Source organism: Aphelocoma coerulescens, chromosome 3 (genome assembly GCF_041296385.1).
Source record: "Aphelocoma coerulescens isolate FSJ_1873_10779 chromosome 3, UR_Acoe_1.0, whole genome shotgun sequence".
Taxonomy (NCBI): domain Eukaryota; kingdom Metazoa; phylum Chordata; class Aves; order Passeriformes; family Corvidae; genus Aphelocoma; species Aphelocoma coerulescens.
Window position 1 is genome coordinate 19,612,559 of NC_091016.1, and position 24,708 is coordinate 19,637,266.

The window sequence follows — 24,708 nt, forward strand, 5'->3', positions numbered from 1 at the left end:
TAAGCTGGTGGAATCATCCTCTGTCACTGATTGCCTCAGCATTTTTCAGCATGTCTATCAACATTCAGAGAAGCTCTAACTCATTGTCTGACCCAGGGGAAAGGTCATTGTCCCCTCACTTTTCTTCTCCTGGACAACTGGTATGTGGGTAAAGCTGGCTTATTTTCTTACACATGAATGTCAGGTGGAGTTTTTGAATGAGCAAGAGGAAAACCACCAGCCAGTTCAGCTTTCACAGTAGAGCAGAAAGTCCTCAAAAGGTTTCTGCCATTTGCATTTCTTTCTGTCCCCTAACTGATGTGCCAAGGCACTCTCCTCCCTTTTCATCCTTGCAGCAATGACTTAGGAAAGCACAGAAAATATGAGGAACCTCTAGGGCTAAAAGATGAGTGAAAAGGGGTTTTGCCAAACAAAACTGGCATGCAGAACTGGTACCCGGGTTATTGACAGGCAGATGGTTGGAAATGGTGTGGACTAGAGAAGGAGGAAGGATGGCTGAACCTCAGGATGGGCAGGGATTTGGTGACAGATGCTTTATGCTGTGAGGCATTTAACAAGCTCTGGATAGGATCATCACATTTCCCAATACTTATGGTGACAGTTGGCCAGCTAATAGACTCCTGGCACTGTGTGCATGGATGTACATGCATGTATGTGGAGAAGATGATGACAACAACAAATTGAAATGTATGAGACATTAAAATGTCATGATTTATCTTATTTATGTTATCTGTTTCCACCAATTTCGTGGTTCTCCAATGGTCTGAGTTATGACTCTTGTGCACTTAAAGCTGACACGATGGCAGCTTCTGCGTGATGAGTTTAATCCTGACACAGAATGCAAAAGGAGGAGGGCTCCACCAGAGAGATTTAATGAGGTGCCTTCTCTTGTGGCTTTCTAGTTCTTCAGAGGACTAACTTGCAGTATTAACTACTTGTTTAACGTGGTCTCTGACATTACTGAACTGTGAGTGGCTGCAATTCTGTTCTAGGCACATTTCTATTCGGGTACTTGTGCGTCACAGTATCGCTGAACTTCTTAATTTTTAAGCTTCCAGCCTCCTGAGTGTAATCGAATAAGCCCACTCGAGGGCAAAACAGCAACAAGAGGAACAGCACTAGGCTTCCTTTCACACCCTCCCCTTAACTGCTGCACACACTGAGTTCCTGAACAGGCATTCTGCCTCTCTGCTTTTACTGACAGGACCAGCTTTCTCTTAGCTTTCCCTTTAGGCCTGTCTTGCTCAAGATGACAGAAAATTCTCCCATCTTCTCGTCTCAGAACAGGCATCTCAAAAGCAACTTGCCATTCGCCTCTGTCAGCAGCAAAAGAGAAGATGCATATTGGTTAATCAGCTGTGCAAGGCTGAATTATTTAAAGACTCTTCTGTCATTCTCTAGGAAAGATTTTAATTTCAGCATTGAATTTTAAGTTTTTAATTAACTAACTGCTTTTTTTCAATTCAGTGCTTTTTAGCTGGGAGCAAATGTTGCTGAGTCATTTAGGGATTGGGCTGTAACAGCATCTGGCTCTAGCTCCTGTTACAGAAGGCAATACCTGGAGCTTTTGTTTTCTTCTTCTTCTATCTGACTTTCCTTTTGAAAAGCTGGACCTAAACTGCTTTGTGAGAAAAACATCTTGTATTGTTGTCTGTCTAAAGAGTACTGTGATGAGATCCAGCTTTTCCATATGAATATGCCAGGGATTATTGGACTTTAACTGATAAATAGTAATAAATCTTTAAAGGGTGTTCATTTGGACTTCAGCTCACGCGCTACACTGAGCATAGGGAGGAGACAGGGGAAATCTGTGAAAGATTTGTGTGAAGGTCACTGCTAGGAGACTCCTCCCTCTGTGTGTAATGCTTCAAGGTTGCCTCCAAGAGAAGAGTTAAAATAATAAAGAAAATTTCTGGGACTGGAGTGTGAGAAAAGGAAGGAGTCCTGTCTTTCCTAACTTCAAGTTGCATTTCTATAACACTGCTGCAGTTCCCAAGGGCGACAGTGAACTCTGGTTGTTTGAGGGACAAGGTTTTATATGAGTGAAGCCATTGAATTTAGGAGAAATCATATGGGGCAAATCAAATTTCCTTGATGCCTTAGTAACAGGACAACATTTTAATTTATTTTGCTTTGATGGATTATTGGCCTTCCCCTTTATACTTGGGAAATAAAAAATACTTGAATAGGAGGTAGTTTTTAAAGAGTTTTGACTTGCAGATCTCAGCTCTGATACCAATCTTGGCTGCATGCTGTTTGCAGTTGTTTAATGTCTGCCCTAACTTGTCCATTTGTAAAATGTATGACATGGCCACAAGAGTTAGTATGAATTCATTAGTGCTTCTGAATTGTGCTTGCATCATCCAGAGAAACATGTTCACATTCCTGCTTGGTATTAGAAGGAAATCCCTGTTCTATTTCAGCTAATGGCAGAAACTCTGATTGACTTCCAAAGAGGTAAGATATCATCCAATTACCATAATTAGATTGTTAAGAATTGTTCAGCTCCAAATTTTGTAATAATTCAAAGGCTGTTACCTTCATGAATTTTAAGTCAGTATAGCTGCAAGTATAGCAGGTTGCAAATCTTCTGGTGCTTATGCAGTCACATTGCACTCAGCACTGGAGACCATTCACATTCTTCGCATTCAGCACATTTTGGAGCCTTGATGAGGCAATTAGAAAATCTGTATATATAAGCCCAGAAAAAGTATAACAGAATCTTTTCTTTAATGTTGTCAGTCAGGTAGTGCCCAGTTCTTTCATGGCTTTTGCCAGCTACTGAGCTCCTGTTACGAGAGTTTTGCTTGAATAGTTAATTTGAAAGTCAAGTGTAAAATGAAGAATTCAAAGACCAGCTCTGTGGGATGTTTTGTGATACTAGTGGAAATGTTCTCTCCAGTCAGCATCTCTAAAGACTATAAAACTTGATTTAAATAATTTTTTTTCTACTGTATAGTCCCCAACAGACGTTGGCTGTTAATAGTTTTTACAGCTCTAATTTAATCTGGTAGAGTATTGAACTTGTACGTGAAAGGTAATAAAATCTTTTTAGTAGGAAGATGGAGTTTATGTTCAGAATAACAATCTATCAGTTTTGCAAAGATTGTTAAATTTCTGCTTTATAAGTGTGATCAGATTAAGTCACCCTAGCTGTATTTTGAGCCTTGCTTTTCACAGAAGGGTTAGGGTTGGAAGAGACCTCAGGAGTGCATCCAGTCCAACCCCCTGCCAAGGCAGGGTCACCTGGAGCAGCTGATACAGAAACATGTCCAGGTGGGGTTTGAATGTCACCAGGGAGGGGGACTCCACAACCTCCCTGGGCAGCTGTCCCAGTGCTCTGCCACCCTCAGTGTAAAGAAATTCTTCCTCATGCTGAGGTGGAATTTGTGTTTTCGTTTACAGCCATTCTTCCTTGTCCTAACACTGGGCACCACTGAGAAGAGTCTGGCACCATCCCCTTGGCACTTCGAGATATTTATATGCATTGATGAGATCCCCTCTCAGTCTTCTCTTCACCAAACTAAACAGGCTCAGCTCCTGCAGTCTCTTCTTGCAAGAGAGAGAAACCCCAAATCATCCTTGTGGCTTCTGCTGGACCCTCTCCAGTAGCTCCTTGTCTGTCTTGTACTAAGGAGCCCAGAACTGGACACAGAACTCCATATGTAGCCTCAGTAGGGCCAAGTAGAGGGGCAGGATCAGTTCTATTGCCCTGCTGGCCACACTCTTCCTGAAGGAAAGAGAGTGGCCAGCAGGATCCCATTGGCCCTCCTGGCCTCAAGGACACACTGCTGGCTCACAGTCGCCTTGTCACCCACCAAGACTCCCTGGTCCTTCTCCACAGAGCTGCTCTTTAGTCGGTCAGCCCCATCACATGCTGGAAATCCTACACTTCAGCTGCAAGTTGGGCCATTGCCTTCATGTATTTGTCCCAGAAGAGCTGGTGGCTGTTTTCTGCAGTGAACACTTTGCTGGGGACCCCTATTTCCCAGTGTGACTTCTCAGGCTGCTGTCTTTTTGGGCTGCACACATCTTTCCTGGGCTGTTGTCTCAGAAAGGTCCAAGGATACAATGGGGTTGCACTGACCTCGCTGAGCATCACAAGGTTGTTGAGCAGAAGACCCTGACCTGGCTCTCTCTGTGGTTTTCCCCCCAAGGCTGACCAGGAAGGATTCAGGTTATAAGCAGTTAGTAGGGTGCATTCAAAGCTATTGGGTGGCTGTCAGATGACCAGCTTCTCAATGGGCTTGCAATAGGATCCCAAGTTTACCCCATTCCTAGGCCAAAGGAATGGCTCTGTCTTGAGAACATCTCAGGCTTGCCTCAGCATTCACTGGCATGAGTTTCAGGTGGTTTGTGCATCCATATCAGATAAGGATGTTGGGTCAGAGATTGTGGGAATGCAACTTCGTTGTTAATGTGGGTTTAAGTTGCAGGCTTACCAGTTTATATTTCTTCATTTGAAAATATTTTTGGACAGGTGCTTTGTTCATAGTGTGTTCATAGTGTGTACTATGCACTTTGTGCATAGTACTTTAACATCAGTTTTCTTGTTTATAAATAATCTGTTATCTCATTAGTCCTGAACAGTAGAACTTGAAGCTGTCTTCATCACCTCAAAAACATCTTGTTACTAAGCTGATAAACCATCCTTCCTTTTGTGTGACATGAATGTTAAAATGTTGTAAACAAGTTTCCAAAGGATCAACAGCAATTTTTCATGCAGGATACATTAATTTGTCTTGTAATATTCCTTTTATGTCAACTGCAATAATCTACTGTGCTTAAAGCATAAATATCTTTTCATGTGTGTTTGTCTGAAGTGACAGCAAGTTGCCAGAGATGTTATCAGACACAACATATGAGGATGAGTAACACCATTGCCTTATGACTGCAGCTATTTAAAAGGCAGGGAAAAATTATCATTAGAAGCTGAATATTATTGTAGGTTTGCCACACAGTATGTGAATGTTTAGAGGGAATGTGAAAAATATTTGCATTTAGACCAGCACTTTCTGGAACACCACAGAGCAGTATCAGCTAGTAGGGTTTCTGTCACATAATGCGAACATGGGCGTATTGGGGGCAAAATACTGACTGCTGTTCCCTTTGCAAACCCTGGGTTCTGTGTGATAATGATGAATGAGCTCAGGACCCCAGAAATGCTAAGTGCCTGGGTCTATGGGTGTATATCTAGTTACAATTTGATTATTTTAACTGCATCTCTTCAATATCAGCATTGCTTTGTGCAGCCAGAGTCCAATTTAAAACCTGTAGTGAAAGACTCCTGCAATGACTCACTGGTGAAGATCTTTGTGATAAGTAACAGACCCTTCAGAGTCCTGAGCAGCAGAATGTGACACCGGCAGCACGTACCATGATGGGGCCTTTCATCTCAGCTTATGTCCCCTGATACCTAAATAGCAGCAGAAGTTTGGTGGAAGCTACAGTGCTTTTTCTAGGTATTCACCCAGGGGGATCCCAAGAGTCTTATTAGAGCAGCAAGCCAATAGGAGAAAATAGGTGCAAGGAAATTCTAGCTGGAACCTTAGAGTCTTACAGTCTACAGAATGATCTCAAAGCATGCCACATGGATTCCCACTGTGGGGAAATACAAGCAAACAGGTAGCTTCTGGTTTTGCTGAGAAAGTCTCTTGCTGTGAAATAGAATATTCTTGTATCCCTTGGCATGGGTATGGAATTGATCTCCAGGGGATCTCTTAACTCTAAGTAGCAGTCTCTAGGCTGATCCTGGAAATGGTGGTCATAGTGATCCTGTGGGGGGAGGGGGGACATTGCAGGAAACAGTGACAACCAGTGCCTGAGAGATTGTGCTTTTGAGGGAAGCGATAAGCAGAGGGATTTTTGTTCAAAATGTGTCATTTCTCACATCAGACACATTAATTATTCCTTTGTGGGTGCCGTGGTTTAATCCCAGAATCTTCAAATTCTGCTGTATAAGAAAATGTCTGTGGTGTTAAAGCAAGTACCCCCATTTCAAATTTGGAAACTGTTCCCATAACACCAGAGCTAAATGAGGCTTTGATAGTTCCTTGCTTGGAACTTACAAACTAAAACAGCAGTAAGAGCAAAAAGAGAACACTGCTGCAGACAAGGAAGTCACCCATGAGATAGCTGAACTTTCAAAAGCAAGAACAAGGTTGTGTTTATTCTCTCCTCTTTTAAAATAAAATAAACATGTTTAAGTATAAAAAATACAACCTCTCATAGCTCTAGTATTTGCCCAGGTAAGGTGATCTCTCCAAAAGTATGCACTGGGAGGACATTTCTCACAAGATTGTGGTGGTGGTGAGGCCAACACAGTGTAATCCATTATAGAGCCATGGTTTCCTAGGCACCATTTCACAGCAGCTGGTGTGAGGCTGTTCCTCCTGGAAGAGCATCCTAGGAGAGTGTGCTGGTGTAACCCCATTATGGCAAACTTGTACTCCTTTTAGCAATATAAATCAGTAGGTACAACTGGCCATGTGATGAGTAATAAGCCACAACTGCACAGTGTGAGCCCTGCAGACAGAGAGTAGAAACAAAAAAGTCAGAACAAAGGAGATTCATGACTATCTCACAAATTTGCTGTAGCAGCTACCCTGGTGTACTACTGGAGTTCATTGATGTTTCAAACTTGACCTCAAGTCAGGGCATAAGAGGGACTATCCTTGGCAGCTCCCTTGATTTAGAACCACTGCAAGGAAAGAAGGAATGAGAGCTGCCTTTGTTATTTTTAAAATCTGACTCCCTGATGCAAGGCAGTAAGACGAGCAAATGGCTCTTGCACCTGGCAAGTTACCATCAGCAATTATTGCAACACTTACTGTGTCTCTGCCACCAGCAGAAATCTCTTTGCTCCCTTTCATGTCAGAGATTTCATTGTTCTTATGGGGATGGTAAAATTAAAGCCACAAGATTTACTGCTCTAATTCTCTTTTGTTTGCAACAAAAGGGAGCGACAGGGAAGGATGATACATGTGGCTGGATTTTGTTTTGTTGGGGTTTTTTCTCTTTTACTGACCAACAGAAATAACTGACAAAAACTGTTTGTTTAAACTCATCAAACAATTCCATTAGCAACTGTATTAAAGATTATTATTTAGATAAAGGAATCTTGTTATTAAGAAAAAAAGCTGTGACTGCGTTTCACTCTTCTCTGTTTGCAAACCTTGACATCTGAGCAGGCTGTACTTTATGTATTTCTTCATGTTTCTTTCAGTACAGATATTTTCTAGTTTTAGATCTGTCATTAATGTGGTGTAAATGTCAAGAACACTGTTTTTGACAAATATGTCAAAAATGCTGTTTATGATAAATGGATGTATGGGAGAGAAAGAGTGTTTGACAGGAATCCAGTTTTCAGTTGTAGCCCTTCCATTATTGCCCTGTGTGTGACCTGGGATGATTTGCCTACTCAGACTTTTTCAAAGGGGACATCTGTGAACACAAGTGCAATTCCTATGTTCTAAACCAGCATCTGGCAGTGAGCTATTCAAATCCGAGCTCTTGACCCTCGGTTCAGTGGAGAGAAATGAGAACAATCAAATAAGGACAATTCACCAGATGCCTCGTGGAAGGAGGTGAACTGCTGCAGGAGCTCAGAGTGGCTGCTTTGCACCCTGTGGTCCACACCTTTCACACTGAGGTGAAAATGAGGAGGAGTCATTTGTAGCTCTTTGACAGTATTTCTTAGACACCCTGGATATCATGTGAGCCATGCTCAATGATCTAGGAGATCATATCTCTGAAGCTTCAGCCTTGGCATTTTCAAAAACAAGCTTCTGCTCTGGTTAAAATTTATGCACATTTAAAACTAAGTTTCAATTACAGCCCTGTTGAGCCTTAATTTCTCTCTCAATGAAATTAAACTCTTCATCAGGCCTGCATGTTTTCAGTATTAATGGACAGACTGCATTAAAGGATGCTCCAGGTAATCAAGACAATGAGATTTCATTACCTGACCAGTCTTGCTAGACTTTGTGGAATATCATACTTTTTCTTGCTTCAAGAGTTGGTCCCTTTCATTTGCCAGCTACAGGCCCCAGCGTGCTTGTTCTGTGGACAAATTGATAAATTAGTCAGCTGCCGAAAGGGAGTCATTTGACTCACCTGAAATGAGCAGCAATGGGATGAAAATACATTACTTCTGTCCCACTGGATAAGCCTCAGATTGTATTGAAATAGAATTAGGCCGAGGGAGTCAATGTACTGGATAATAATGAAATGTTTAATGTGGATTAGCTGCATATAAAATTAATACATTAGAATGAATTGCTGGAGAAATGAAACTGTGTCAGGCCTTTATCCTGTCTCTAATATTAGACTTAAAAATGCTGCGGTCTTCTGTTTATAGAAGAGCAAAAGAAAAGCTGTTGAATTTGTATTCTTTATTTGGGTAAGAGAACTACATACAGTATAAGGTATTATAAATAAGCAAATAGGTATATACCAGAGCTGTCAAATCAGGATCCCACTGAACTAATGTTAATATATTTGGGTATGGACCAGACCTGAGAGGTTACAGACAAGAATCTAAACCTAAAACACCTTAATCAGCTGTGTGGGCTTTTTCCTTCTGGGAGTTAAATCTAAATGTAATATTTTTTTGGGCCATTCCAAGGTGAGTTGAAATCTTGCTTTATTCTTAATAGGTTTAACACAAAATGGGCAAACTTTCCAATCTAATTGGCAAATATAATCTTTGACTGTGAGGTATGGCAGGGCTGCAGAATGAGCTGAGACATAAAACTTGAAAGTATTCATCTGTAATCTAGGAGGCTTTGGGGTTTTTCTAATTTTTAAAGCTTTCTTGTTGCATCCTCTGTTCTAGGTTCATTTCTGTTTCTCAATGCATCAGAGAGGCCGAGCCCCACCATCCTGAGCCCTTGGCTGAGGAGCAACAGTGATCAGTGTGTAGTTCAAGTGGCTGTGTACAAGTTTTACCAGCCGAGTGGAGAATATATTGCTCGTGTCCATCCCATTGATGAGAGCAGCAGTGAAATCCTATCAGAGCAGAGTCCAGAGAAACATGGGTAAGTCTCATCCCCTCATTTGACTCACAGCTTGAATTGAGAAAAATCACTCGGTTGTGAAGCAATATAGCCACAAAACACATGCTGCACATCTGAGGGGAGCAGGACACCACACTGAGGGGATGCTTGTCTTGCATGGGTCTAAAATATTGTAAAAGGTGGAGATTGATGGTTTTTTCATTATACAAAGCATTAGCAAAGTTTTGGATCCGTGTAACTGAGTCTCCCAAGTCAACATCACATTTATTCTCAGTGCTTGCATGTACAGATAGAGTGTGGATACTCATCCTAGGGTTAAAGCTTTTCTGCCTAATTCTCTCTGTCTGATTGCTTTTACTACTTCTTAACCCATGTATAGTATTGGGCTTAGAATATCTACGGAGTCTTTGCAGTTTCATGTGCCTGCATACATTTTAAGTTTTGTCTTCACTTCTCTTCTTTTTGCCAATAAAGCTGTTCAGAACTACTGGCGGGGAGGAAAGCTTTTGATCTTTCAAGGGTGCAACTGTTTGAAATGTTTTATCCTCTTTGTGCAATTAATCTCGATGATGTTTTAATTTGTCAGACTTCCTGTGTATTCTTCTAAATTTTTGTTAGCAGCAAAACAGCAGGAGATGAACACAGTAAATATTTCAAGATGCTGTAGGAGTAGAGTAACTCGGAATTTAATTTGGATATATGTGAGGCTAATGTTCTACCTGCTCTATATACTGACTTTTTAAAATTTTTATTTCTTACCTTTGTTGTGAAATGTGTTAAGAAGCCTAATTTTTACCAAACATCTCAAATGTTCTTTGTTTTGATGTGATAGATTAGAGAGTTTCTAATAGCAAATCCTGCTAGCTTGTGCTCATAACAAGATGTGATTATCTGATGACTGTCTACAGCAAATTCTGTATCTTCCAGTAGCAAAAGGAGAATGTGCAATAAAAAGCCTTGTAGGAGATAACCTAACTCATAGAAACAGTTTGAATAGTTGTAATTCTCATATAACACATGGCCTATAAAAGTGAGGAGGAGAGCTTGTGTGTGGATCTAGATCATACTTAGTTCCAGCAACATCATCCAAATTGTAAATTGCTGTTGATGTCTGGGGAGAGGTAATTAGAGGAGCCACAGCAGCTGTCTTCTTCCTTAGCTCTTTGCAAATGCTGTGCTCTGTGTCACAGCTAATAAACATGCTTTGTGCAAAGTGCCTCCTGCGCTGGCACTGCCACTGCTCCTTGGCACTCACAGGGAACATTGCTGTGTGTAAAATGCTCTGGTCTGCGTGGAGGAGCTCCAGCTCAGATCTGTGGGTGGGCAGAACTCACCGGGAGCGCAGGCAAGTGCCAAATGTAAGGAGCCTTGAAGGGAAGGGAAAGATCTCTTTAAATACGATAACAAATTCCTACCTTTGCCATCTGCTGGAGATAACATGGATGACTCAGCTGTGTGTTGCAGATGGAGATTGTCACCACAGTAAAGAGGGTTTGTGCTTTTACAGAAGGTAGCTTTGGTTATAGCTTGGCTGTCCCATATGCTTGCCAGAAGTGCAGCTTGCTCCCCAACAGCATCTCTGTGGTGCATGGAGGGGTAAGGATGCGCCTGTGGCTTTCATGGATTTGTATGTCTGACTCCTTGGTGCTCTGTGTGCTGTAAAACTCCAGTTGGAGCAACCAGCTGGTTCATTTTCCCCCCTCCTTTGGTTCTGTCCCTTCACTGTGAGAGGCAGTAGCTCTTCTCCCAGCTCAGCAATGCAGAAAAACTCTGATACTGTGCCCACATAAACGTCACATGGGGATAGTTAAATAGCTTCTGATGGACTGCCACAGATGTGAAGGTGGCAATTTGTCACCATTTGCCCTGAATCTTCATTCCAGAATTTGAGCACCCCTCCTTTGTTTGGAGAGATAATACTAGCTATTCCATCTCTGATAGCAAAACACGTAAATCTCACTTTTTTAAACATCTTTTTTCCTTTAAATAGGAATCCAGAATAGCTGATTGAAGGTCAAGAATAATTCAATGAAGTTCTTAAATGAACTAGCAATCCTACAGTGGAAATCTGTTCCGTTCAATATTTTATTTTGTCTTGAAAATTGCAAACAATTGTGTTCTTTTATAATGAGTTCTTTGACCATGCTATAACCAAATAATTTCTAAAATTTTATAAGGATTTTAGCTCCAGGCACAAAGTAATTGAATTCCTCAATGATGACCCTGTGCTAGAAATAAAAATACTTTAAAGTTTCACAGCTGACACTTCTTTGATTCTATATGCTTTATATATTGCTTTGCAAACAAGAGGTGTGAAGTGTGTGTAGCTGCCAGTGACTTTGTGTGTGCAGTAGTGAGTCTGGGACATTGCTTGAAATCAAGCTCATAGCAGGAAGAATATGTTTTATTAAAACAAATGCATCTGAAGGGTAATAAAGCAATAAGTTAATTCCAGGGTGGATTTTCTCATATCTTGAACTATGCACAGCACTAATATCTTTATTACATTTTTTTTTTCTTTTTGAATTGCATAACATGAATTACATATATTAAAATCTTACAAGGTCTTCACAGTTCACCTACATTTAAAAGAGAAAAAAGCAGATGCTGTCAGGTATTACAATTTCATTCAGGGTGAAACCAGGCAAGCCAAGGTTTAGGTTGACAGTGCTTGAAGCTGATTTTAAGTAGAATGTATGTAAAGCTATGAAATTGTATTAGGTAAAGACAGCATGGCACCCAATATTTATTTGTTACCAGAGTTCATCTGTGTTGTCTTTGTGTGTAAATTACCAGGTGTGATTATGCATAAAGATTCAAAGCAGAACTATGGATGTTCTGTTTGCTCCTTTGGTCTCATTCTCTAGGAAGAAAAGAGCCCTAGCCTGTGGACTACAGTTGTACCAGTTCCATAACGAGCCAGAGGGATTCCAGAAATCATTGTGTGGAAGACACCTGTTTGTTTTATTTTCTCACCTGATGTATTTCACTGCAGCTGATGTATTGCATGCAGGAAGAAAGGGGGCTAAGTTAAGATGCACCACATGGCAGTAGGGTGGGGCAGATGGAACACACACCAGGAACAGTATGATAGAAGTGATGGCTGGGAAGGGTTCCTGAGGGATGAGACACCACAGGCTGGCAAAGGGATACTTGTTTTGTGTTACATAGAAACTCTGCCAAATACAGTCATAACTATTACACATAATATTTACAACAATGCTTGCTACTCAGAAGGTAACTATGTCCTTGTTTATCAGTTCAGCAGAATTGTATACCTTTTTAAAATTATTATTATTTTTAAAGAGCAGAAACATCTTACTCCAATTTAACCTGTGGGTTTTGGAACACCTTTGGTTAGACCTTCCTAAATTAGCTCTTAAGCAATCAGTAGGACTCCTCTATGGGGAACAACATATCACTGTATTCTGTTAGAGTTGGATTTGTTGCATGGAAGTGTTTCTAGCTGCTCTGACCCTGTGGATGTGTTTTTGATGTGGTTAGTCTCTTCTGACATCTCTTGCAATTCTGTTGGGTTTTTCAAGCACCTGCAGATGATACAGGGAGAGAATCAGTGCAGTGCTACTGATCCTTTGTAATGGCAAAAGAGTTGTTATAATTCCTGCCATGGAGCACAGCACTCTGATTTATCTCAAATGACACCAGATGTGGGTACTACCCTTTGCTGTTTTTCTGCTTCCACAGTGCTCTATACAATGCTTTCTTGCTATTTAACGGAGTTCCCATTTTCTTTTTCTGGAGATGAGGAGGCATCAAGTATGTTTACATTGCCTTTTGGTAGTTTAACAAAGCAGAATTGCTGCCACAGTTTGAATGTTGACTTCTGGGTGCTTGTCAGACTGTCACTGTGGCCACTGATTTCATTTCACCTCTCATCTGTTTTCCCATGTGTTAAATTTATAATTAAAAAGCAAGTAAGATTGTAAGTGTGCTCAGTAGAGTGGAGAAAATACAAAGGAAATCAAGGAAATCTTGTCAGCAAGGTTAGAGTTTGTTATAAAGGATTTATTTTCATTTCTTTTGATCTGTGTATTTTGGAGAAATTAGAATTGGGCCAGGAAAAAAAAATATCATGGCTCATTTTAATTACCATTATCAATTTACACCTCTACTTACACTATTAATGGTGAGTTGCAGTATTATATACTATATAGCAAACCAAATTTATAAGAACGTAGCAAATGACACCTAATTTCAATTTGGTCTCACCACCAAGCTTGAGATTCATCTGAAGACTTTTGTGTAAATATGTGAAGTTGAAGGTGTTTCTTAAATAAAACATGAATCCAAACATGCATGCATGAGAAAGGAACTCATAAAACACTAATAGCCAGTGCTTCAGTAGGTCCATTAATATTGGTGCACAGAGCACTTCCAACAGAGAAAGTTCACCTGGTTCTGAAGGTTGCTGCAAATCATGATAGGCTATTCCCTTTCTGGCACCTACAACTTCACTTAAGATTGATTGCATTGATAGATGTCAAGGAAAATATATGAAGGAATCAGTAGCATCTGTCACTTTTGACCTTGGGGCTTGAAATCTGAAGGTTATTTCTTGTACTAGTCTTGTTGCTTTTTTTTCTTTCTTACCAGTAGCTTCAGTCGCCTGTCTCAGAGACCAGGGTTTTAATATAAGGAATTCTTTTGTTTGTTTTATTCTTTTTGTGAGGATGAGGGATATTTGTTTCATTTTTTTCTTTCTCCTTAAAAAACTTTACTAAATTCAAGCCTTTGTTTTGCAAATGCCTGGGCTAAGACATAAAAATAATGAAGACCGAAGTGTGTATTTGGGGCATTTAAACTTACTTTTAAGCATCAAAATATGTCTCAAAATTTACAGGACATTTTTACTCTCAGAGAATTCTAAATCAGGAGTGTAAGTGATTCAGTTCAAACTATGCATTTGAGAAATTCAGGTAATCCAGGAAAATAATTTGGATTTATGGATTCGTTAGAAACTAAGCTCTCTCACCCTGATGGCCAGGCACCACTAATCCTTAATTTTAGAGAGATAACTTGAATTGTTCTAGACAGAAAATTAGCACTCAGCTTTTTCTGTGCTATTATCCACTAGCCAACTTTTAGTCCCTTTCAGTCTGTGAAATTAAGTGCAAAAGAAGGAAAAAAAGGAGAAAGAAAAGTAAAGACAAAGTTGGTTGTCAAAAGGGGTTGCTTTTCCCCCTTCCCTTTTCAAAGAATACTGTACTCAATACCTAGGAAGAACCAGTCTCTTTGCTAGGAAATGCTCGCTTCCAGTATCTCAAGTCTAGACCTGAGGAAAGCTTTAGCTCTGTTGGTCATGGCACCTTGAGGAGTTTGTTGCTATTTAGTTTTCAGTTTGTGCAGCATCACAGAATCAATTAGGCTGGAAAAGACCTCTGAAATCCTGGAGTCCAACCTTTGTCCAAACACCACCTTGTGTGTCAACCAGACCGTGACCCCAAGTGCCATGTCCAGGGTTTTCTTAAACACCTCCAGAGATGGTTACTCCACCACTTCCCTAGGCAGTCCACTCCAACGTCTAGTCACTCTTTCTGTCAAGGAATTCCTCCTAATATCCACCCTTAGCCTCTCCTGGTGCAGCTTCAGTCTGTGTCCTCCCATCCCATCACTAGTTGCCTGGGAGAAGAGGCCAACCCCACCTGGCTACACCCTCCTTTCAGTTGCAGAGTGATAGGGTCACCCCTGAGCCTCCTTTGCTTCAGGCTAAACACCCCCAGCTCCCTTGGCTGCTCCACATAGGACTTGTGCTCCAGACCCTTCACTACCCTTGTTGTCCTTCTCTAGATACGCTCCAGCCCCTCCATGTGCTTCCTGTAGTGAGGGGCCCAAGACTGGACACAGGATTTGAGGTGTGGCCTCACCAGTGTCAAGTACAGGAGAATGACACTGCCCTGGTCCTGCTGGCCACACTCTTGCTGATCCAGGCCAGGATGCCACTGGCTTTCTTGGCCACCTGGGCACAGCTGGCTCATGTTCAGCGCTGCCAACCAGCAGCCCCAGGTCCTTTTCTCCTGGGCAGCTTTCCAGCCACTCTGCCCCCAGCCTGCAGTGCTGAAGGGCATTGTTGTGGTCAAAGTATAGGCCCCAGCACTTGGTCTTGTTTAACCTCATGCCAGTGGGGAAATTTAAATTAAAGCCATTCAGGATGAGTAAGGTGAAATGGACCCCTTCAAAGTTTTAGACAGTAGTATTAACCTGATATGCAAATGTCTGCACATGTGGAGGGACCATTTTCCCATTCCACTTGAGCACAAGACTATGTGGCTCAAGTGGTCACTTTTGCACTGGAGTGAAGTTAATGCCTGTGCATTTATGTTTTAAGTGTCTTGGTGGTTTTGCTGCTGCTGAAGTGCTCTATTACTACTTGAGATAAACATAGGTCCTTTTTGTAGATTTTTTTTTTTCTTTAGATCATGCCTTATTTTTCCATGTAGCCTTAAGTGCAACAAAGCAGTGGCTTCAAAGTGCTCCAGAAAGGTTTACAGTGTTGTCAGTTGAGATTGGGTTGTAGCACCTTATTTCTTCTTACATCTGTATGGAAGTGAACTATTTATTAGACTTAATGATACATTAGTATTACAGAAACTGAATTTTGAGTGCCATTCACTATTGTGGCAGATCATATTGTGAAGGAACAATATTTTATGACCTCTTGGACTAACCAAAGCCAGCTGATTTAATTCAGTAGAGAGTAATTGCAATTACTTTTTATTTTTTTAGCAGTCGATTACAGTCCCAATCAAACTGATGGAAAATCAGTTTGGGACAATGTGGGGGGGAAGTGCTCTTTGTTTTCTTGTAATATATGTTATCAGACTGTTATGAGCTGGCAGTGCTGCCTTTTATCAATGTTTGCCAGATTCATGCAAACAGGAAGACCAAAGTTGTGTAGTGTATCGCCAATTAAAATGATGAAAAAGGACAGGGGAAGTAATTTTAAAGTTGAAATAAAGTAGAAAATGAGAAGTGTGTGTCAAACATGAAAATTTTGCTTACTATAGAAGCAAATTACTTACTGTGTAGAGAATGGAAAAAAATAAAAGAAAAAATAAAAGAGAAGTGTATTGTTCAGGGTAAGGGCTCACTTTTTACTAAGTGGAGTAGCCTTTTCTGCTGCTTTGAACATAGTGCTGAACACACTGTAGTGTAGGAGGACAGGGGTGGAGAGCTGGATGCCCAGTATGCCTTGACATGAGCATCCATGGGGCTTCCCAAATAATCACAGAACCTCTTGGTGACCTTCAGCTCTGGGAGCTACTTCTGTGCAAGAAACCCCAGAGACTGGCACATCTGATTCTAGAAATGATGCCAAACTGACCACACTAACAGAGTAGAAGCACCCTTTGTTCTCCTGGTTTGGATATTTGTTCTTTTGAAACCAAAATTTCCTTAATATAAATAATTTCTTACAGGCCTAAAACAATTTCTTCAGATCACTCTGAGCAACCTCATCGAGCTTTATACTGTCCAAATCCTGAGTATAACAATTTGTCGTCTTAAACTTTTACACCTTGTATCCTTCAGAATTATTTTCTGGTTCTTCTTCTCTGGTTGTTATGCTATTCTTACTTTCCAAAGTATGGATTGGCTTTTTTTTCCCCTCATTTTCTCATTCTTTCCTTGTTTTATAGATCTTGTGTTTTGTTCTCTACACAAAGGCTTCTACTTCAATTTTTAAAAGTCATCTTAAACTAATCTTCACAACCCCATGTTGATGTTAGTCCATGCAGCACTTCCTATCAGCGTGGGCATGTCAGCATGAATTCAGTTTTGATAAAACCTAAACATGCAAACCACCTGCCACACATCCACACACCATCCAACCTCGTCTTCCCAAACCTGCACAGACACTTTAGTTTCATCTTTTTCTTTGTTTAGGTGTCCTTTCTGCTATATGGAATTGCAACAGTTTTTTTAGGATCCTTTGCCACGTCCAAGTTTCTGTGCCCACAGCCAAATGCTTCCAACATTTGTTTCCAGAGACTAGGCAATTAATATTGCCAGCCTTGTTTCTAGTTATTTTTCCACTCGAGCTAAGCTCTGTGTCATTCTGCTGTTGGCCAAGTTTTATAACGAGCCTGTGGTGTAATTGCTTTCTGTATCTCCTACTTACTTTTGACCTTAAAATCCTTCTGAGTTCTATGCAACCTCCTCTGCGTCTGTCCCATTTTGGAGCATGTCTCTGTCCTTGTGTGCAATTTCCTTGAGGCTTTCCCTGCTAATGCTTCAGAATCTCCTTCTTATCCAAGGCAAATCTACCCTGCTGTAGGAAGTACTGTAGAAGATTTACAAGGTAATATTCCTGCTTTCAATTTCAGAGAGAAATTAACTAGGTGCCAATAATTTTGAAAGACTTAAAAATCATGTCCTTGACCCATCCAGCTGCTAAAAACATTCCTGTAGTAGGAATGCAGTTGCTTGTGCATTCTAAGTCAGGTTATTCTGCATTCTAAGTCAGGTTCTTGGCTATCTCCCTGAAATTCTCAGTGGTGTTCCATCACTTGCAGCACAGTGTTCAAGGTCAGTAGGGCAGCGTTGCACCCTCCCTTTAAAGAGTGCTGTCTGTATTGCTGCTCACCAAAAATATTGCTTATTATTCCCACATGCTGGTAAATCATGTGTTTTCCACACAAGAAAAAAGAGAGCTCTCATAAACTTGACCTCTAACTTAAAATTTACTTCTGCATACTAAAAAAATCAAAGACTTATTCAACAGGAATTAGGAAGCTAATTCTCAATAAATTCCCACATGGGAAGTTGAATGAAGGCTTAGAAATTATTTTGATTCTGATGTTTGCTGCAGTGGCAGAGGCAGCAGCTTGAACTTCTCAGTGATTGAGGAAAGCACTCATGACTTTCTGCAGGGATACAGTGAGGACTGAGCTGTATGACACCAGTGTGAAGCACTTTGCAGAGCTTTTAATTTAAAACTCATGTACCATATTTGTTAAATAGTATTGCTCCTGCCTGAAAGCATTTTTCTGTCAAATAGCTACCTCGGTTTTGTTTTGAATTTTATCATTTTCTATAGCACACACCTGGTGCAGTAAAAATTATATTCCTTTAATAAAATACTTTTTCAAGAGCTCTTTTTTGTACTAGCAGGGCAAACCATTACTGTCAGCAACTACTCTGGCAAAAACATGGGGTTTGAGTTGACACCAACACCAAAGACACAGGTTTTAGACAGCCTTGTCAGATCTACTTTAAATAGTGATTGAATCAGGTTATTTCTTCACTTGTGCACTGTTGTAGAAGGCTTTCCCTGCACTGTGCTGATTGTTCTTCAATATAGTGAAGCCATGAACATTCATGACTTGCACCGTAGCATTTTGGTATCTTGTCTAGAGAAATGAACAGTCCTCCCCATCGCATTTGGAAGTACTGGGCTTTTCCCTTTTTTTTTCTCCAAGGGATGTATTCATCTGTTTTACTTTACTTTACTAAAACATCTGTTTTAGACATTGAGTTCTCTGAATCATCAAGAACCGTTGCCAGATTTTTATGAACATCAATCCATATGGTATTTGTTGTGTCTTAGATCAGGCTGACTAAATATGATTTTCTGTTGGGAATAACAGTAATGAATATTGTCTACTGAATGTAATTGGAGCTTTTCCTGATCATCCCTGGCTTGGTGTGCCATTTGTGCTGATGTATTGAGGCCACAAAGATGCATAAAAAATTTCCTTTGGACAAGGCAAAGATATTCCAGGCTTGAACCAGCAGCATGTCTGCCATCCTTGGTGAACTTCACATGAAGATAAGATTGAAGAAGATTGGCACAAATCTAAATTTTTCACAAGGCAATTAAGTTTTTATGACTCTGCTTTATCTAGCAAGGAATACAAGCAGTAGAATAAATGAGACAAACTCAACAGCCTCTCTTATTCAGATCAGTGACCACTTACTATGATGCCTTTATAACAGAACAAAATTACAGTAAGGGGGATATTTTATCAAAATATTTGCATTGAAATGCTTTGTAATAAAGAAGCCAAATAATCTGATTTTCTTCAGCTGAAGAAAATTCCAAAGTGTAGAAGTTTCCCTGTGCAGTGTTCTTGCTCAGAGATGTTAAGATAATTTTAGTTAGATAATTGTTTTCGGTACATTAAATGCAATGGACAACCTGATCATTTTTAGGATGTTAAACATCCTAAGAGTGCCTAACTAAATTTACTGCCACACCAGAAAATAAAACTATGAGGTGAGCTGTCTGGATATTGTCTTAGTTTAAACGTGTTCTCAAATCTTGCAACTGCATTTTTTTTTTTTGCATCTCTGCCCCTTTCTTCTCTAAATGCCTGTCTTTCAGGAGACTGTGTTTTGGGAAGTGTGGGCTAATGCTTTTGGCACCTCAGATCCATATCAAAACCATAATGATTGCAATTTGTTATTATTTCATGCCAGATGAGCTGTTCAGAGGCTCATTTCTTAGAGGTCTCTAGATTATATCTGACACAAGTTGATTTCCCTTTTTTATAAAATCTGTTGTCTGGGACTGGGAACTGGGGCTCCTTTCATTCCTTTAGGCAATTTCTCCAGGTCAGGGCTGGGACATGTGTGTGGACTGTTTGAAAGGGCATTGACTGCTCTTACTGTTCTAGATGGGGCATTTTGATTGCTGGTATCAAGGCAGTTACAGCTGTCAGTGAAACAGCTGCTCTCAAACAATGAAAGATACCATCAACTTCAACGTTTATCAACAATCAGACCACTATTAATATAATATTTCTTTCAAGGACATCTTGCTTTCTTTTTACTTATTGCCTTCCACAACTATTCTATTATGAATGGGGGAAAAAATATCCTATAGAATTTTACTGACCACTTTCCTTAATTCAAAAATGGAGAGATTGGTGTTGTATTGGATGACAGAGTTTTTGTCTTCCAATTAGCTCTTTTATCTATTCTTGATATTCCCAGGGATCACTTTTCCCCTGTTCCCTCTGTCTCAACACTCTTCCTTTCTAGTTTTGTATTCCAGGCTTTTCTTCTAAACAGGCTTTCCAAACCCTCAACAGGTCTCATTTTCTCTCATTTAATCTTCACTCCCTCTCTCTTGCTCCTGACCTGTTTGTCTTTTACTTGGATATATTTCTTCATCACAAATCCTAGGTCCAAAAGCTGAGGGAGTATCATGGTTTAACTGTGAAGAAGATTAACTCTACCCCAGTCCAAACCAGCACAGGGGAGGCACTGAGAAGCTGATTTTTTGTGCCCAGCTCTGATGCTGCCTGTTGCAGCCCAGAGTGTTCACTGGACACCTTTCTTTGAGAAATTCAGCTGCTGCTTGTGTAGGAAAATCCCTACCAAGAGGGCACAAACATCAGCTTCTTAGAGCTTGCAAACTGGCCTCAGTGAGGTGAATTTTCACAGCGAGGGCCATATAAATAAAGCAAGCAATTCTATAGCTCTTCAGCCACACTTTCATCAAGTGATCTGAAGGACTCTTAATAACACTAAGACCCAGCTGAAGGAGGTGGCACTATACGGGGGACACAGTCAAGCATTAAAGAAGTGTTCTAGCAGATCATTAGTGAGGTTGGTGTTCACTAGATGTGTGACTGAGTAGCACTGCATTTATGGTATATTTTACTAGAAGAGTGCAGGTTTTGATGGAGAGAGATAGTGTTGATGTCTGGGTTTTCAGAGTCAAAGGAATTTATTCCAGTGCAGATGTTAATGTGTATCTCCTGTGCCTGAGTGGCCTAACACTGTTTGGAGAACGGGCATTAATTCACTGAATTTCAGCATGCACACAAAATCTAGATTTTGCATTTGTTGCAATGCAGAAACATTTGTAGGGGCAAAGTTAAGAGGAAGAAATAATTGTTCATAGGCTAGGACTATTCTAGCTCTGCATCTGTTCCTGAGTCCTCATCATGAGCAGCACTTGGCAGATACATTTCTACCCTCCACAGGACAGGCACTGCATGTGCCCTTTCCATCTTCTCTTCCCCTTGCTCCTCTCAGCTCTCCTCAGTGCATTAATATGCCCCATTCCTGAGATATGGATGCCTGATTTGTGTCCGTCTAACTAAACTGTGAATGTTTCTTTTCCACAAATTAATCACTACCCAATCCCAATTTCATGTGCCTTTGATGCCTGCTTTTAATTGCCTTGAAGTAGAAAGCTTCAATGAGCAGAAAAATTAAAATTGCAAAATCCTGATGGCTTTTTGTAGTTGAGTTATTTGCCTCCAACATCAACCTGAAGAGTATGTTTTTTGCTTGGGTTTTTTCTTTTTTCTTTTTCTCCTTAAGTGAGTGAATGTCTTATTAGTTTTCCATTTCTGACAGAGCCGCAGGCTTAACTGCAATGGATAGACAACTTTAGCTCCAGAACACAAAACGAGTTCTGCGTTCCTAGATTCAAAAAGAGATCTTGCAAGTCAGTGAAACAAGCTCTCCCCTTCTTTTGAAACAGCACTTGACTTAGGAACAAAACTGCTATTTCTAAAGATTTAAACCCCTAATATAGAGCAGAGTTTCAAGGATTTCATGAAGGGGATAAAAGTGGGAGTGAAGCACATTGTATCCAACCGAAAAACCAGAAATAATTTAGGAAAATTGCACCGTTTATTTTATCCAGAAGAAATGTGTCTTCCATGAAATCAGGAATTTTCCCATGAAAAAGCTTGATGTTTTTCCCATGTTGGTTTCTTGGACTGACCCCAAATGCCTTCTCAGCTCTCTGCTCAGGATTACAGTGGCTGTCATTTTGCTGCCTGAGTTCACACACGGCAAAGTTTGTCGTTTTTCACAGGGATTGTTCTTTATTCCTGTGAGACAGCATGTCTTCTCCAGCCACTCTGTGGCATGTCATGGAAGTGACATGGCTTGCAGAACATCATCAGAATTCTGCAGGGAAAACTCTTTACACAAGGAGTCATAGCACTGGAGTGACTTTCTATCAGTGCTGTACAGCAGCATGCCTTCATGAGAGAGTGCAGTTGAATGATGAATCTACTCAGAAAAATACTGCAGGCCACATATATAAAGCAAAGTAAAACATGCTGATAAATTAATATTCTTATTTTTGGGTGCCTTAAAAATGAAAAAAAAAAAAAGTGCTGCTTCTTTACAAATTGTTTGGATTTATAGAACTTAATGAAGTGTAATAGCAGAGCCGAAGGGTCCCATGTTTTCTCAGACTGAAGAGTAAAGTTACTTTGTGGAGAAAAATCCCTCTGGTGTAGAACAAGTTAATTAATTATTGAGTGCAAAAGAAGCTGTCTGTCACATTGCTAGATTTTAAATCTGAAATTTGTTGCCTTTTATCCACTTTGGGTTTTTTTGTAGAACAGATAGAACTGTTTCTCCCAGTATTGACTTTTTCTTAATCACTTCTGCTTGCAGTCTTCTGTAATAATTTACACCATGATCATGCTCAGCTATTATCTGCTGACTGATAATAGAGTTTGTTTTACAAAGAGCATTCATTGTAACATAACTGTTCAGCACTGGCACAGCAAGCCATGGTAATAAATTCTGCAGGTTAATGTCATTCTTTATTCAGCTTTTCCTCAGTTATGCATCAGAAAGTATTTTATTTTCTGTTCCTTGCCTGTGACAACCCTAGTGAGAGTTGTTTGTGTTAGTGATTTTTTTCAGCATTTAGGTGTGAAAGTGATTTTGATGCCTCTTTTCCTCTGAAATGTATTTTAAACATCCTATTGGAATGTTCAGGATGTTCTTGAGGGGCAAAGATGGCCTATATTGGCTGTCTTTTTATACCGTTACCCTTTTTAACCATAATAGTTATTTAGAGTTGCAGATCCACAGATTGCCTTTGGAAGGAAGAAAAGCTGGCAGTGATACCAAAGGTTTTGATCATCCTGTTGGTTTGAAAGTCTTGTGTTCCTGAAAATGGGGGACATCAGACACCACAAAAACCTGTTGTTCATAGCTCGTGTAGCCCAGAAGCCTCTTAATCTTCTTTCTGGGCCACTCTCAGGTCTTACAAAGCTCTGTCTGATGTTTGCTCTTTTCTGAATGTGATATTCCTGGGTTTCTTCCTTGTTGTGTCTCTCCCTCATATATACATCATACCGTATACAGGAACTAGACTTTTCTCTCCCACTCCCTAAAAAATTACTTTTTTCCTCTCTCTTTTTGCTTGACTTTATGTAGAATGAGGGGGTTTTGGTTTATGTGCTGGGCGTTGCTTGTGTAGGTAGTTTGTGTGTGTGTGAGAAAGAGAGACTTGCTGAGTGTGACACTGTATGTTCTTAATCCTTCATCCTGGAATGACTGCTGAAGGGTGGCTTTGTGGATCCTTATTCCCTCTTGGAAAAGCCATCATCGTTATGCCAGTCTCATCCATCTTTTAGGGAATGCAGGTATAAAATTATTTGATGGGTAAGCTCAGTATGTTTTCTACCACAGAAAGAGAAGGAAGGGAGGGAGTGTTCCTCCAGCTCATTAATCAGAATGAGAATGAGAAATTGTAACAACTTCCCAGTCATTTACTATTTGCTCCAAAGTAAATCTGTCTAAATATTAGTGCACTGGTGAGAGTAAAAAAAAAAAAAAAAAGGGGGAGTGAGGGGGGGGTGGGCAGGAAAAGAACCTTGTCATTAGTTTGTCACATGCTGTACATGGTAGACCAAAGATATATGTACTGTGGCATCTCTGTAATGAAAACTTGAGCAATAAAAATAGTTTCTGCTCTGTTCTGGAACAGGAACTCTCTGAGGAAACACATTAACAGTATTTCACATTACAAATTATTATTGCATGTTCAGCTATTGTTTCAAATGAGAATTGTGTGTATTACGCAGCAAGGGAAGGAAGACAGAGTTAGTGTTCTTCTGTAAGCAGAATTAAGATTTTATGCATCTGGCTATGTCACTTCTGGACTATAAATTTAAGTTAATACTTTAACAGAGTAATGAGTTTGTTGTACCTAGGATGCTTGATGGACTTATACATGTAGTTCAGGATCCACTGGTACTGGCTGAATATGTGAATCTCTTCACTTTCACTGTGCCTAGACAGAAGTATTGTAGTGTGAAAATGAGACTTGTTGGATATATCTAGTAAGGAGTCATCTCCCATGTTGAATGTAAAGACCTCATGTTGCACAGGTTGATTATTACCAAAGAACAGTATTTGGTGCGAATAGTGGTTTTTTCCGCCATGCCTAAAATTTTTTTAATTAATTAAATGTTTTGTTTCATGCACTCCCCTCTCTCCACTCAGGAGGGTGTGTCTGGAAAACTGGTCATCTTCATTACCTGCTTTCTTTCTAATTAACTGTATGACCTTGCACAGGAGGTCACAGTTGTCATCACAATTTGGAAGAAATTTTAAAACATCACTGAGGGTTTCTATATTAACCTGTTGCCAGCAGAAAGCTAGTTATTATAATGCTGATTTTTCTCTTCCTCTAGCCTCCTTTCTAGAGGAAGAATGTTCCTACCTCTTCTACCCTTTATGGTGCCAGGAAACAGCTCCCAGCCCTTCTCTATGAGTTGTGTGTTGTTGGCTCTGACTGCGTAGGTCAGCTTCCATTTTCTGATTTGTGAATCAAGTGATTGATATATGCTTCCACTTTGAAATTTAACTCCAAGTATGTGTAAAAGTGTGAGAGAGAAAAGTAATTTTCTTAGGGTATATAAATTGACAAGTCTTAGAGAAAACTGTTGTGCCAGACATG

At 40.2% G+C, this 24,708-nt stretch overlaps 1 protein-coding gene across 1 annotated transcript in view; it reads left to right on the forward strand.

Annotated features, from left to right (window-relative positions):
• The window catches only part of ALK (ALK receptor tyrosine kinase), a 312,464-nt gene that overhangs the window by 135,731 nt on the left and 152,025 nt on the right, over positions 1-24,708 (forward strand). Inside the window, exon 5 of the mRNA XM_069008374.1 lies at positions 8,837-9,038. Coding sequence (XP_068864475.1) covers positions 8,837-9,038 — 202 coding nt within the window. The remainder of the gene's footprint in view (positions 1-8,836; positions 9,039-24,708) is intronic.